Here is a 12287-nt window from a genome sequence, read left to right as displayed (position 1 = left end):
TGTGACTGTTAAAATGGTTAATTTTGAGACTTGTTAATATTGTGACTATCACAATATCAGCTTTGTCGAGGCCACGGATCAGGTTGTTGCAACTTAAGGTTAGAAGGAATTATCTTTGTCTAAACTGGGGTGGGAGACATTTTATTCTCTCAGGCCATATGTGATTCAAAAAATGGTTCAAGCCATTTTGTGCACGACAGTAGTCAAATCCTGCATGTAAATAATGCATGTCATCTAGGGTGGGGTACACCCTGAACTGGTGGGCATCCAATTCCAGAGCACATAGATATACAAACCATTCAAATTTACATTCTCATCTAAATTTAGAGACATGCATATTTTCTGAATGCAGGTGGAAGTACCCAAAGAAAATTAACAAAACCGAGAATCTGCATTCACACCCATAAATTCAAAACTGTGAGCCGGATGTTCAAAGCAGTCCACCAGTGTGACAATATCTAAAACGTATGAACAAAATAATTCATTCATTATAACTAACCATAACTTATATAATTTGAATTAATTATCATTAAAATAAAGAAAATTCAATACAAGTTTTCTACTATAATTTGTCGATCAATCCATCCATTATTTTTAACTGCTTTTCCTAATGAGTGTCGCGGGCATGCTGGAGCCTATCCTAGCTGATTTTGAAAACAGAACAAATGAATAAATACTTTATAAACAACCAGTTTTAGGATAAAAGCTGCCATCTTGGTTTTAGTGTGTTAATGGGCCAGATTGAAGAACTGGTCAGGTCATATTTTGCTATATAGTATCTTAACTGTTTTACCCAAAGTTAAATATATCTTTTTTGCATAATTTGAACTCTTCAACTTTTAGTCAATTCCTTTTTGGCCAGTCTCTCAGCATCTCTTGCCCACTAGGTGGTGTGTGGTCAGAACTGCACCTTCGTTATGCAGCCAAATGGGACTGTGTTGGCTTGTGGAGAGGGCAGCTATGGCCGTCTGGGTCAAGGCAACTCTGATGACCTGCATGTTCTCACCGTCATCTCAGCTCTTCAAGGTGGTGTTGAATTATCCATTTTATACTGTATGTTCAAGTTTTCTGTTGGTCCTTTGATGAAATTGTAAGATTATTGACAAATAATAAAGACTCAAATTGTCTGCAGTTGGTTATGATTGTTTAAGAAGGGGCATTAGTCAGGACTACTGAGAAGGTCTCTTTTCTTGTAATCATTAGTAATTTTTATCTTTGTGTCAATTTCTTGGTGTTCCGTCAGGTTTTGTGGTGACTCAGTTGGTGACATCATGTGGTAGCGACGGCCACTCCATGGCGCTGACTGAGAGTGGTGAGGTGTTTAGCTGGGGCGATGGTGATTATGGCAAGCTGGGCCACGGAAACAGTGACCGCCAGCGCCGACCAAGACAGATTGAAGCTCTACAAGGAGAAGAGGTGGTGCAGGTCAGTCATGTTCCTAAAATCCCATGGAGTACATTGTATTCAGTCACCGCCAATCGCTCACATCTTGCGCTTATCCATGATTGGGTCGAAGGGGCAGAAGCCTTAGCTGTAAAGTTCCAATTTCTCTCTCCCCTGCCGCTTCACATTACGCGTCCTGGGAGATCCCAAAACATTGCCAGGCTAGCCAGGAGACATAAGCCACCTTTCCGTTCCAGAATCCAAAACGGTCTGGCTCCGCATTGCCACGCCTTCGCTTGGCCTGGAATTTGTTGTTTTTCAATTTCAGAGGGTGTCAATCATTTTGGACGAGATTTGTGCCAGCATCAGTTGCACACTCACAGTGTGTGGGGCTCTGCCATATTTCACGAGTGGCAAGTCTCAGCCACTCTTTTTGCAGCGATTCAAAAATGTGAATTGCCAGTGAGAGACAGCTGCTGCTGGCTGGCTGCCGCCAGGGCATAAAGACAGCAGTATACGTATGTAGTACACGTGTATTTAAAACACGTGTTGTATTAAAAACAATGCGTTTAACAATATTTACAAATTCATATGTACCAACTGATGAAATAATAAAGCTTGTGGTAAATCACAAGCCGAACGCACACAGCCAGGTCCATTCACTCCACACTATCTCTCATTGGGCCGCCGCTCAGAGTTACTGCCTCAGGCAGATTGTCGTGGTCACCCTTCGGCATCCAAAGTTCTCTGGTGGCCGCCACAGGCCACAACCATCAGGTCAATGGACCACCAAGGCTGCAGGGTGCGGTTGCTAGGACGTCTTCATCGTGGTCAAGCCCAACTGAAGATTCCATTGGATGCACCTCACCCTCTTTTTGGGGACCTGCTGACCTCTCATTCATTTGAAAGGAGAGCTCGCTGTCATTCAAGTGAACGGATCTGGCAGGTCCTCGCAGCTCGCAATGGACCTGGCAGGTGCTCGTAGCTCGCAAAAGTTTTTACATGAAATTTGAAATAAGTCTGTGTTGTTGTAAAACACATGTATGATATATACTTTGGTCTAGGAAGCAGCTCTATCTCACTAACTAGAATCATGTTGGAAACGCTTTTGAGGAACAGTTCTCTAGGCGTTGAAACATTGTAATGGAAAAGGGACCACACACGGTGGAATCAGGCTGTTTGTGGGAGAACCCGTCTCAGTCTTGACCGTGCTGATTCTCTTCCCAACCTCTTCACTTTGCTGTGAACCCCTCCAGCGAGAGTAGGATCGTAGCCAATGGAATCATATCTTCTGTGGAAAGCAGAGATGTGATACTGAGACCACCAATTCGGACAACCACAGGCACAGCACCTTGGTTGAAACTACTAAGTCTTGATACGCTGATACAAGTACTGTAATTCTGTCCTTTTACTCGTAAAAATGCTCCAATATTACTACCAGCCTGGCACGTACCATCCTGGTTGGGGCCTTGTGAAGATATTGTTCTTTAAGGACATGGATGGCAACACATTTAGGTTCCCCCCCTTAGTCTGCTGGGGGACCTCAGTGCTCAGGTAGGAGAACTTATAATAGTACAACATAGAATAGTTAGACCTGGAATGGCATAAATGAGTAGAACTTCCTCACCCTGACCTGAACCCAAGTGGTGATTTCTCTTTGGAATTGAGTGTTTCACTTCGACTGAGGACGTTGTGGGTTGGTGAGGACTCCTCCTCAACGCTACTGGCGCACATTCCAGTCAAATTTGTTTTTTTTCCTGACTAGTGTATTTTCAAATCTCATCCATCATTTCATTGAAAGACTTAATAAGTCTGACGTAATCAATTCAGCCACATATGTCATTGATTACATGCTTTTTTTTCCCCCCCTTCTCCGTAGATGTCCTGTGGGTTCAAACATTCAGCTGTGGTAACAGGTGATGGAAAGCTTTTCACTTTTGGCAATGGGGATTATGGTCGACTTGGTTTGGGAAACACTTCCAACAAGAAACTACCAGAGAAGGTCACGGCTCTGGAAGGATATCAAGTTGGGCAGGTCAGATTTACTGAAGGGAAATTTGATTTCAGTTTATTGCAGCCCGTGTCAACACTGCTTCTTACACTGTTCAGGTTGCATGTGGCTTGAACCACACGTTGGTGGTTTCTGCTGATGGAATGATGGTGTGGGCTTTTGGTGATGGGGACTATGGAAAACTAGGACTTGGAAATTCAACAGCCAAATCTTCTCCTCAGGTTAGGCTTTCTGAATAATCTGAGCAGCACGTGTCAGTTAGTTTCCTGTTTAGACTACAGTTCCTGATGTACTTGGTAATCATTTGAATTTTCAATCCCTAGAAAGTGGAAATGCTGTGTGGAATTGGCATAAAAAAAGTGGCTTGTGGAACACAGTTCTCTGTGGCTTTATCAAAAGATGGAAAAGTTTTTACATTTGGTAAAGGTAGGTTCAAATAGAAATGTTCAATTTAGACTTATTTTTTAATAATTGCAATGTAAAGTACAATTAACATTCCGGATATGCATCCAAATACGTTTGAAGGGTGTCTATTTCTTTTTCCAAAATGTTTTAATTATCCGCTCTAGACCGCCTCATTGGTTTGCCAGAAGCCCGGGCACGGAACCACAACCGTCCCCAACAGGTGCCGGCTCTGTCAGGGATCCATATCCAGGATATTGCTGCAGGGGCTGAGCACACTTTGGTTCTCTCCTCCACGGGTGACATTTACACATGGGGCAGCAACTTAGAGGGCCAGGTAACCCACTGGAAGCTGATGAAACACCCACAATAACTTCCACAAGCATTTTGAATTGCTAAAAATACATTGTTTGTATCTGCATTTAAGGTTTTATTCATGTATACAGTAATCTTGCAAATCTCCTTTTTTAATGGATGTCTTTAACTTTTTCTAACATTAGTTGGGTCTGGGCCACACCAACCACGTAAGAGAACCAACTCTGGTGACAGTACTGCAGAGCAAAGGCATCAACCAGATCACTGCTGGACGCTGCCATAGTGCAGCATGGACCGCTCCATCTGTACCACCCCGCGCCCCAGGTCAACATATACACACAATCTGACTCTCACACTACATTAGTTTGAAATACACTGACCAAAAGTCTACATGCAACTCTCTTATTTTTGATCCCATTTTTCACGAGCTGAACTTAAAGATGTAAGATGTGCACAAGAGGCACATTTTCTCAAATAGTTTGCAAATCTACAAAAATACTGTGTTTCTGAGTACCGTATAGAAATTCATGGTCATAAATGACCACATTTACTGTATTGGCCCGAATATAAGATGACCCCGATTATAAGACGAACCCCTCTTTTTCAAGACTCAAGTTTGAAAAAAGACTTTTTGAACACCAAATTTAATTTTTATACAGAAAATAATTACACTTCATCTGAAACAAATGATTATAACAATATATTCGAGAGAAAAAGCATGATATTTTGCCTCATTCAAATCATGCAAAAACTGTCTATCACATCTTAATATCTGAACGTTTAAATATGTAAACTAAGGTGCAATCACTTTTGTAAATTAATGGCTTCTGGTTTTTGAAATGTAAATAAACCAATCTACTGTGATAAAACAACGAAATTGCAATAACTGCATTAACCATCAAAGTGAAGTCTAACTGGAGTCTTGAAACAAATCTGAATAAGGAAAAACATTGCAATAAAATAATGCAAACTGCTACCGCTATTGTTGGGGAACCTGAGGATTGTATAGGGGATTGGCTCAGATGGTTATGCTCTTTTCGCCCCAGGGTGTCGGTCAGAACACAGGAGGGAGGACGTGGTTCAGCTTTGATTGTGTTACTGAATTATTCCAAAAATCAAATACTCTCAGCAACACACCAAACATAAGTCATCAAGTGAGACAACAAAATACATTTGCTGGCGACCGTTAGTCGCCGTGCCGCTGCTTAACGGCTACTCGTACGATGCAAGGCAAACTTAAAGGAGCGCGCCGGAGCTGTCAATCAAACGGCGTGCACACGACCTTTAACTTACCGCTGCGCACAAGTGAAAATGGGTATAATGTCTAGACCCCAAATGTAAGACAACCCCCACCCACTTTTTCAGTCTTATTTCAATGTAAATAACATCGTCTTATATTCGGGCCAATACGGTATTTGCGTTTGGTAGTAGTTTGTTTAAAAGGTATGAAAACCGCTGGCCTAAGGAATGGAAGCACTGACCAACTTTTATAATTCAGTCAGTCTGACCTGTGTACAGTTTCTTTCGACTGACGCTTGCTTCATCCTCAGGCTCTTCAGTCCCTCTACAGCTCGGTTTGCCTGTGGCTGTACCTCCGCAGTACAGCGTGCTCAAGGAAGTCAGCATGGAAGCAGTGAGAGCTCGCCTACGCCTCCTTTATCACTTCTCCGATCTCATGTATTCATCTTGGAGACTTCTTAACCTTAGTCCCAACAACCAGGTATTCACCCCCACCCACACATTAAACCTTCATGCATATGCCAATTTTTAGTATGAGTCGAACACAATAATTTTTGATAATTATGATGTCTGCTTTGCAGAGCTGCACCTCCCGCTACAACGCAGGTACCTGGGGGATCGTTCAGGGCCAATTAAGACCCTTGCTAGCCCCCAGAGTGTACACTCTACCCATGGTGCGCTCTATTGGTAAAACTATGGTGCAAGGAAAGAACTATGGTCCCCAGATCACTGTCAAACGAATCTCCACAAGGTCAGTACCTTTCACTTTGAGTAGAAGAGTCCAACTTCTTGCTTTGTTGCTCACCATTTAATTTTGTTCCTCCATCTTTGTTTTTGTTAGGGGCCGGAAATGTAAACCCATCTTTGTGCAGATTGCCCGTCAGGTTGTGAAATTGAATGCTTCAGACCTTCGTCTTCCCTCAAGAGCCTGGAAGGTGAAGCTGGTGGGCGAAGGAGCTGATGACGCAGGAGGGGTCTTTGATGATACCATCACAGAAATGTGTCAGGTATGGAGCGATCATTAATCCCTTGTTGCTTGAGTGATTGGTGGCCCCGTTACTCTTGTGGTTCTGCAATTGTGTTCATAGGAATTGGAGACCGGTGTGGTAGACCTGCTCATACCCTCTCCCAATGCCACCGCAGAGGTTGGCTACAACAGAGACCGGTGAGGCAAACAACAAAACCAGATTGATATGGGATTGTTGGTGCCGATGCTACATAAATATTGGAGGCCAAACCAAAACATGATATTCAATACATCGGCCAATAGATGTACAAGAACATTTATACAATACACACAAAATGTGCTGTACATCAACGCAAATTCGTATAATACTCAATATATGAGTCATGCAAAGATGAGAATTTCCTGCTGATCGATGGATTTCCGATTTGACCAAAATGGCCATTGAAATAAGGGTAAATTCGTTGAGAGCAATTTTTTGGGGAGAGTCTCTTCACGATTTTTCATTGAGCAGGGTTGATATGGGTCTGTGCACTTGCCCTTTAAATTGCAAGCACTTTTTTTGTTAGCTGTTTACAGTAGGGGTATGGGCACTTTATTATCAAGGCAGACTATGACAGTCAATAGACGTAACCAGACAATTTGAAGCATAATAGGAACAGACAATATACTAACCTATTCACTGCCATCGCTGTTAAAAGAATATTTGACATCTTTAGCTGTCCATGGCAGTGAATGTGCAGATTTTGTGGTATTATAGATATTTGAAATGTGTCAAGTGAAAAAGTACACCTAAATCTCGATTTTACTCACTTCAATCCTACGCCACTTTCTAACCAGGTTTGTTGATGGACTCCAATTTTTTTTTTGTCATAAATACATTTTCAAGGACCGTATTTTCCTGACCAAAAGGTGCACCGGTCCATAAAAATTCTGAACAGAATCGGTGACAAAGGGCAGCCTCGGCGGAGTCCAACCCTCACTGGGAACGAATCCGACTTACTGCCGGAAATGCGGACCAAACTCTGGCATCGGTGATACAGGGACCGAACCGCCCTTATCAGTCGGCTCGGCACCCCGTACTCCCGAAGCACCCTCCAGAGAACCTCCCGAGGGACACGGTCGAACGCCTTCTCCAAGTCCACAAAGCACATGTGGACTGGTTGGGCAAACTCCCATGCACCCTCGAGGATCCTGCCGAGGGTGTAGAGCTGGTCCACTGTTCCACGGCCAGGACGAAAGCCACACTGCTCCTCCTGAATTCGAGGTTCGACCTCCCGACGGATCCTCCTCTCCAGCACCCCTGAATAGACCTTACCAGGGAGGCTGAGGAGTGTGATTCCCCTGTAATTGGAACACACCCTCCGGTCTCCCTTCTTAAAGAAGGGAACCACCACCCCAGTCTGCCAATCCAGAGGCAGATGTCCACGCAATGCTGTAGAGGCGTGTCAGCCAAGACAGCCCCACAACATCCAGAGCCTTTAAGAACTCCGGGCGGATCTCATCCACCCCCGGGCCCTTGCCACCAAGGAGTTTTTTTAACTACCTCAGTGACTTCAACCTCCGAGATTGGAGAGTCCGCCTCAGAGTCCTCAGGCCCTGCTTCCACAAAGGAAGGCGTGTTGGTGGAATTGAGGAGGTCTTCGAAGTATTCCCCCCACCGACTCACGACATCCTGAGTCGAGGTCAGCAGCACACCATTTCCACTGTAAACAGTGTTGACGGTCCCCTTCCTGAGACGCCGGATGGTGGACCAGAATTTCCTCGAAGCCGTACGGAAGTCATTCTCCATGGCCTCGCCAAACTCCTCCCACGCCCGAGTTTTTGCCTCAGCAACCGCCGAAGCCGCGTTCCGCTTGGCCATCCGGTACCTGTCAGCTGCCTCCGGAGTCCCGCAGGCCAAAAAGGCCCTATAGGACTCCTTCTTCAGCTTGACAGCATCCCTTACTGCCGGTGTCCACCAGCGGGTTCGGGGATTGCCGCCACGACAGGCACCAACAACCTTACGGCCACAGCTCCGGTCGGCTGCCTCAACAATGGAGGCGCGGAACAAGGTCCACTCGGACTCAATGTCCCCCGCCTCCCCCAGGACGTGGGAAAAGCTCTGCCGGAGGTGGGAGTTGAAGCTCTTCCTGACAGGGGATTCTGCCCGACGTTCCCAGTAGACCCTCACAGAGCGTTTGGGTCTGCCAGGTTGGACTGGCATCTTCCCCCACCATCGGAGCCAACCCACCACCAGATGGTGATCAGTTGACAACTCCGCCCCTCTCTTTACCCGAGTGTCCAAAACATGCGGCCGCAAATCCGATGACACGACTACAAGGTCGATCAACGAACTGCGGCCTAGGGTGTCCTGGTGCCAAGTGCACACATGGACACCCTTATGCTTGAACATGGTGTTCATTATAGAAAATCCGTGTCGAGCACAGAAGTCCAATAATAGAACACCGCTCGGGTTCAGATCGGGGGGGCCGTTCCTCCCAATCACGCCCTTCCAGGTCTCACTGTCATTGCCCACGTGAGCATTGAAGTCCCCAGAAGGAGCGCTGCTTGACAAGAAAGAAAGGTTCAGCAAGTCCGACTAGACATAGTCGGACTTGCCTCCACACATAGTTTGGGCTCTGGTACAAGCCCTCTCGAGAGGGGCTGGACTCTCTTCCACTCTGGAGTTCCCCACGGTGAGAGGCGTCGAGCAGGTGTTGGCATACTTATTGCCCCCCGGCTGGGCGCCTGCACATTGGGGTTCACCCCGGTGAGCGAGAGGGTAGCCTCCCTCCGCCTTCGGGTGGGGGGACGGGTCCTGACTGTTGTTTGTGTCTATGCACCGAACGGCAGCTCAGAGTACCCACCCTTCTTAGAGTCCCTGGAGGAAGTGCTGGAGTGCTTGACAAGTAAACCACACTTAAAATCAACCTGCAATACAATCATCCCCTTTCATGGCCAACAAGAAACATTATGTGCATTACATTCAATTCAATTGTGTATAAATACTTTTAAAAAATACACATACTGTTTCTATTTCGCGGATCTTTGTTTATTGTGGGAGGTTCTGGAACGCCTCTCTCACAATAAACGAGGGATCATGTATTCTTTCATTTGGTAGATTACATGTAAAAAATAATCATAGACCACAATATTCTATGGTTCTTGAAAAAACTGTACAATTAGACTAAGGGTTATGATCAGTGCAAATGGATTTCAACATGTTTATTTTTCCGAAGGTTTCTCCTCAATCCATCATCTTGCTTGGACGAGCACATGCTCCAATTTAAATTTCTTGGCATCCTGATGGGTGTAGCCATTCGCACTAAGAAGCCACTGGACCTTCACCTGGCGCCTCTGGTGTGGAAACAGCTGTGTTGTATTCCGCTGCTCCTTGAAGATCTGGAGGAAGTGGACCTCCTTTACGTGCAGACGCTGAAAAGCATTCTTCACATCGAAGACAGCGGCATCACCGAGGACAATTTCCATGAGGTGGGTTAATGTGGAGAAACTTGAATGTTACGATTTCCTTGCCTAAGCTCTTTTTCCATTTAGTTTTCCAACAGCTCTCTCTGGAAAAGTGATACCTTTTTTGTGCACATCCTGTGTAGTTAGCTGTGGATTTGCTTCTCCCTCTTGCCCTCAACCTTGTTCTCGTTCCATTCTTTAATCACTCTCATAGACAGACGGGCGGGCGGGCAGACAACAGACACTTTATTGATCCCTGGGTGGAAATTCAGTTGCCAGCAGTTAAATACATAAATAAACAGATAGACAATATCAACATCAGACTCGACAAAAACGATAACAAAAGAGAGGAAGAGAATACATTTCTTGAAGATATACGCTGGTATACTAAATGTCAGAATCGCTGTGTCATTCTTTTTGTGCATTTTGGGAGCAGTTAGATGCATACTCTTAGAATACGCGACGTGATTGATCAAGCCTACGATGATTTGCAGCGATTGATTTTGCATCTTTTCATGCCAAGTGTGAACGACAGGTGCAAAATGCACAACTGCAAAAATTCATGACTCCATTTTTACGACAAGGAGAAGGTGCAGATAAAATGAGGGCCTCCAAGAATTGTGGGGCCTCTATCTGAATTGCGATACTGCGTACTGATGAGGTGGCTGCGAAACTGCCCCATTCTAAACAGATGGAGTCATAACAAGAACATGACATCAAAGATTGAAAACTCACACTTGGCAGTCAAATACAAAGGGCCCTCGGTTTATGACGTCGATCCATTCCTACGTGGCGACTTGAACCAAATTTTGGTGTAGGTCTGAACAGTAATAAAATGAAACAATACAGTAATAAAAAAAGAGAAAACAATTCCTTACCTTTATTCCTGTTGTTGGCTTGCACACTGGAAGGGGCGTTGCAAGAGAGAGGCAACAGTCCAAATTGGCATATACCATGTGAGTGGGTAATGCCGTCTTCAGTCCACAGCCTCTCTCGCGGTGTATTCTTCCGCCGCGCGCACCAACTAGTTCCCGTGCGCGTTACGAATCTTACAATGCTTAGGACGCAAAAACAGCTTAGGTATAAAAAAGGCTTTAAATATATGAGATGAAATATGAAAAAATATATAATATAAAAAATAATATGAGACGTGTGTCGTAAACGCAAAACAACGTAACTCAAGGCCATTGTAAAATGAGGACCCCCTGTACAGTCAGACATTCCAAACTTAGACTATAGTCATTTAATGCAATGTTAATAGCTACAAATATCTAAATAATGTGGGCTCCCAAATGCACTTATGGCCACCCTTATCTTTAAGCATGGTGTTCCTTATGGACAATCCGTGATAAGCACAGAACACCACAATAAGTATTCCCACTTTTGCTCTGCAATTCTCACCATGTGTCATGGTGACCCCGACTATATCTAATTGGAAATTCTCGACCTCTCACATCAGCTTGGACTTCTTTTTTTGCCTGAGAGATGGCCTGCCACATTCATAGCTTCTGTTGTCGCCGGCCAGGGATGAGGCCCGGCAAGGTCCCTGGGGCCTTTGCCTGCAGCCCAGCTCATGTTGCACCAGACCCCTATGCCCCCTCTCACAGGTGGTGAGCTAATGAGTACATACATTGTCCTTTCGGGCTGAGCTCAGCCAGGCCCCATGGGTGCAGACCCGACCACGGTGGCCTGGGTCCGGGCAAGGGACTGATTCCATTTTTGTTATTCATGATAGGGATCTCTTCAGTCGTGTGTTTTGTCTGGTCCTTCTCCTCGGGCCGCTTGATAATGGGTGCCCTTGCCAAGGGGCATAAGGCCCCAGATAACTTAGCTCCTTGAATGATTGGGACACATAAACTCCTCTACCGCCATAAAGTAATGGCTCAGGGAGGGGAAGTATGAAGCCTGAATACGTCATATCCTTTATATTATAGAATTGTTCTTGCCTCCCTCATATTTGCTTCATGACTGTCACTATTGAATAATTTTAGAATCGATTATTCTATTGATTATTGCTTAATTGGATACAATTTTATTTGCGTTAATGTTTATTAAAATATTTTTGTCAATTACTTTTTATTAACCAATTGTTTTTGTTTTTTGATATTGTTTAGTGATACAAAAAAAATTACATAATATCACACGAGCTATTTATGCACATTGTTTGTTTGTCAGAATGGAAAATGCCATATTTTAATTCATATTTTGTTGTTTTTAGTGACAGTATTATTGTGTGTTGCCTGACTAACCGCAATAAATGGACCTTTGATTTATATTAACGTAATTCTGATTGAAGGTCTTAGGTGGAGACAATAACAGGAAACAGTCATGCCATATCATCTTCCCTTCCAATAAAATGCTATTTATCCTGAAACAAAAAACAATTGGTGTTTTTTTGGTGGGGACATAATAACTGAATTATCCTTTCAATAGGGTGAAGTTACAAGACCACACAAGAAATTAAACTCACAAGTCAAGGATTGCACCGTAGCATCAAGGAAAATTGGTTCTTGTTTACCTTTC

General features: G+C 44.4%; 1 protein-coding gene across 6 annotated transcripts in view; it reads left to right on the top strand.

Annotated features, from left to right (window-relative positions):
- herc1 (HECT and RLD domain containing E3 ubiquitin protein ligase family member 1) overlaps positions 1-12287 on the top strand; it is a 102495-nt gene that overhangs the window by 88030 nt on the left and 2178 nt on the right. For all 6 annotated transcript variants that reach the window (XM_085906843.1, XM_085906846.1, XM_085906842.1 and 3 more), the window contains exons 65-76: positions 888-1026; positions 1244-1425; positions 3263-3418; positions 3493-3615; positions 3718-3820; positions 3964-4133; positions 4297-4435; positions 5662-5831; positions 5932-6101; positions 6192-6357; positions 6439-6515; positions 9536-9788. In XM_085906843.1, coding sequence (XP_085762969.1) covers positions 888-1026; positions 1244-1425; positions 3263-3418; positions 3493-3615; positions 3718-3820; positions 3964-4133; positions 4297-4435; positions 5662-5831; positions 5932-6101; positions 6192-6357; positions 6439-6515; positions 9536-9788 — 1848 coding nt within the window. The remainder of the gene's footprint in view (positions 1-887; positions 1027-1243; positions 1426-3262; positions 3419-3492; positions 3616-3717; positions 3821-3963; positions 4134-4296; positions 4436-5661; positions 5832-5931; positions 6102-6191; positions 6358-6438; positions 6516-9535; positions 9789-12287) is intronic.

This window comes from Syngnathus leptorhynchus, chromosome 3 (assembly GCF_054491065.1).
Source record: "Syngnathus leptorhynchus isolate UIUO chromosome 3, UIUO_Slep, whole genome shotgun sequence".
In the NCBI taxonomy this organism is placed as follows: Eukaryota; Metazoa; Chordata; class Actinopteri; order Syngnathiformes; family Syngnathidae; genus Syngnathus; species Syngnathus leptorhynchus.
The sequence above is the reverse complement of the archived record's forward strand: the minus strand, read 5'-3'. Positions and strand labels throughout refer to the sequence as shown.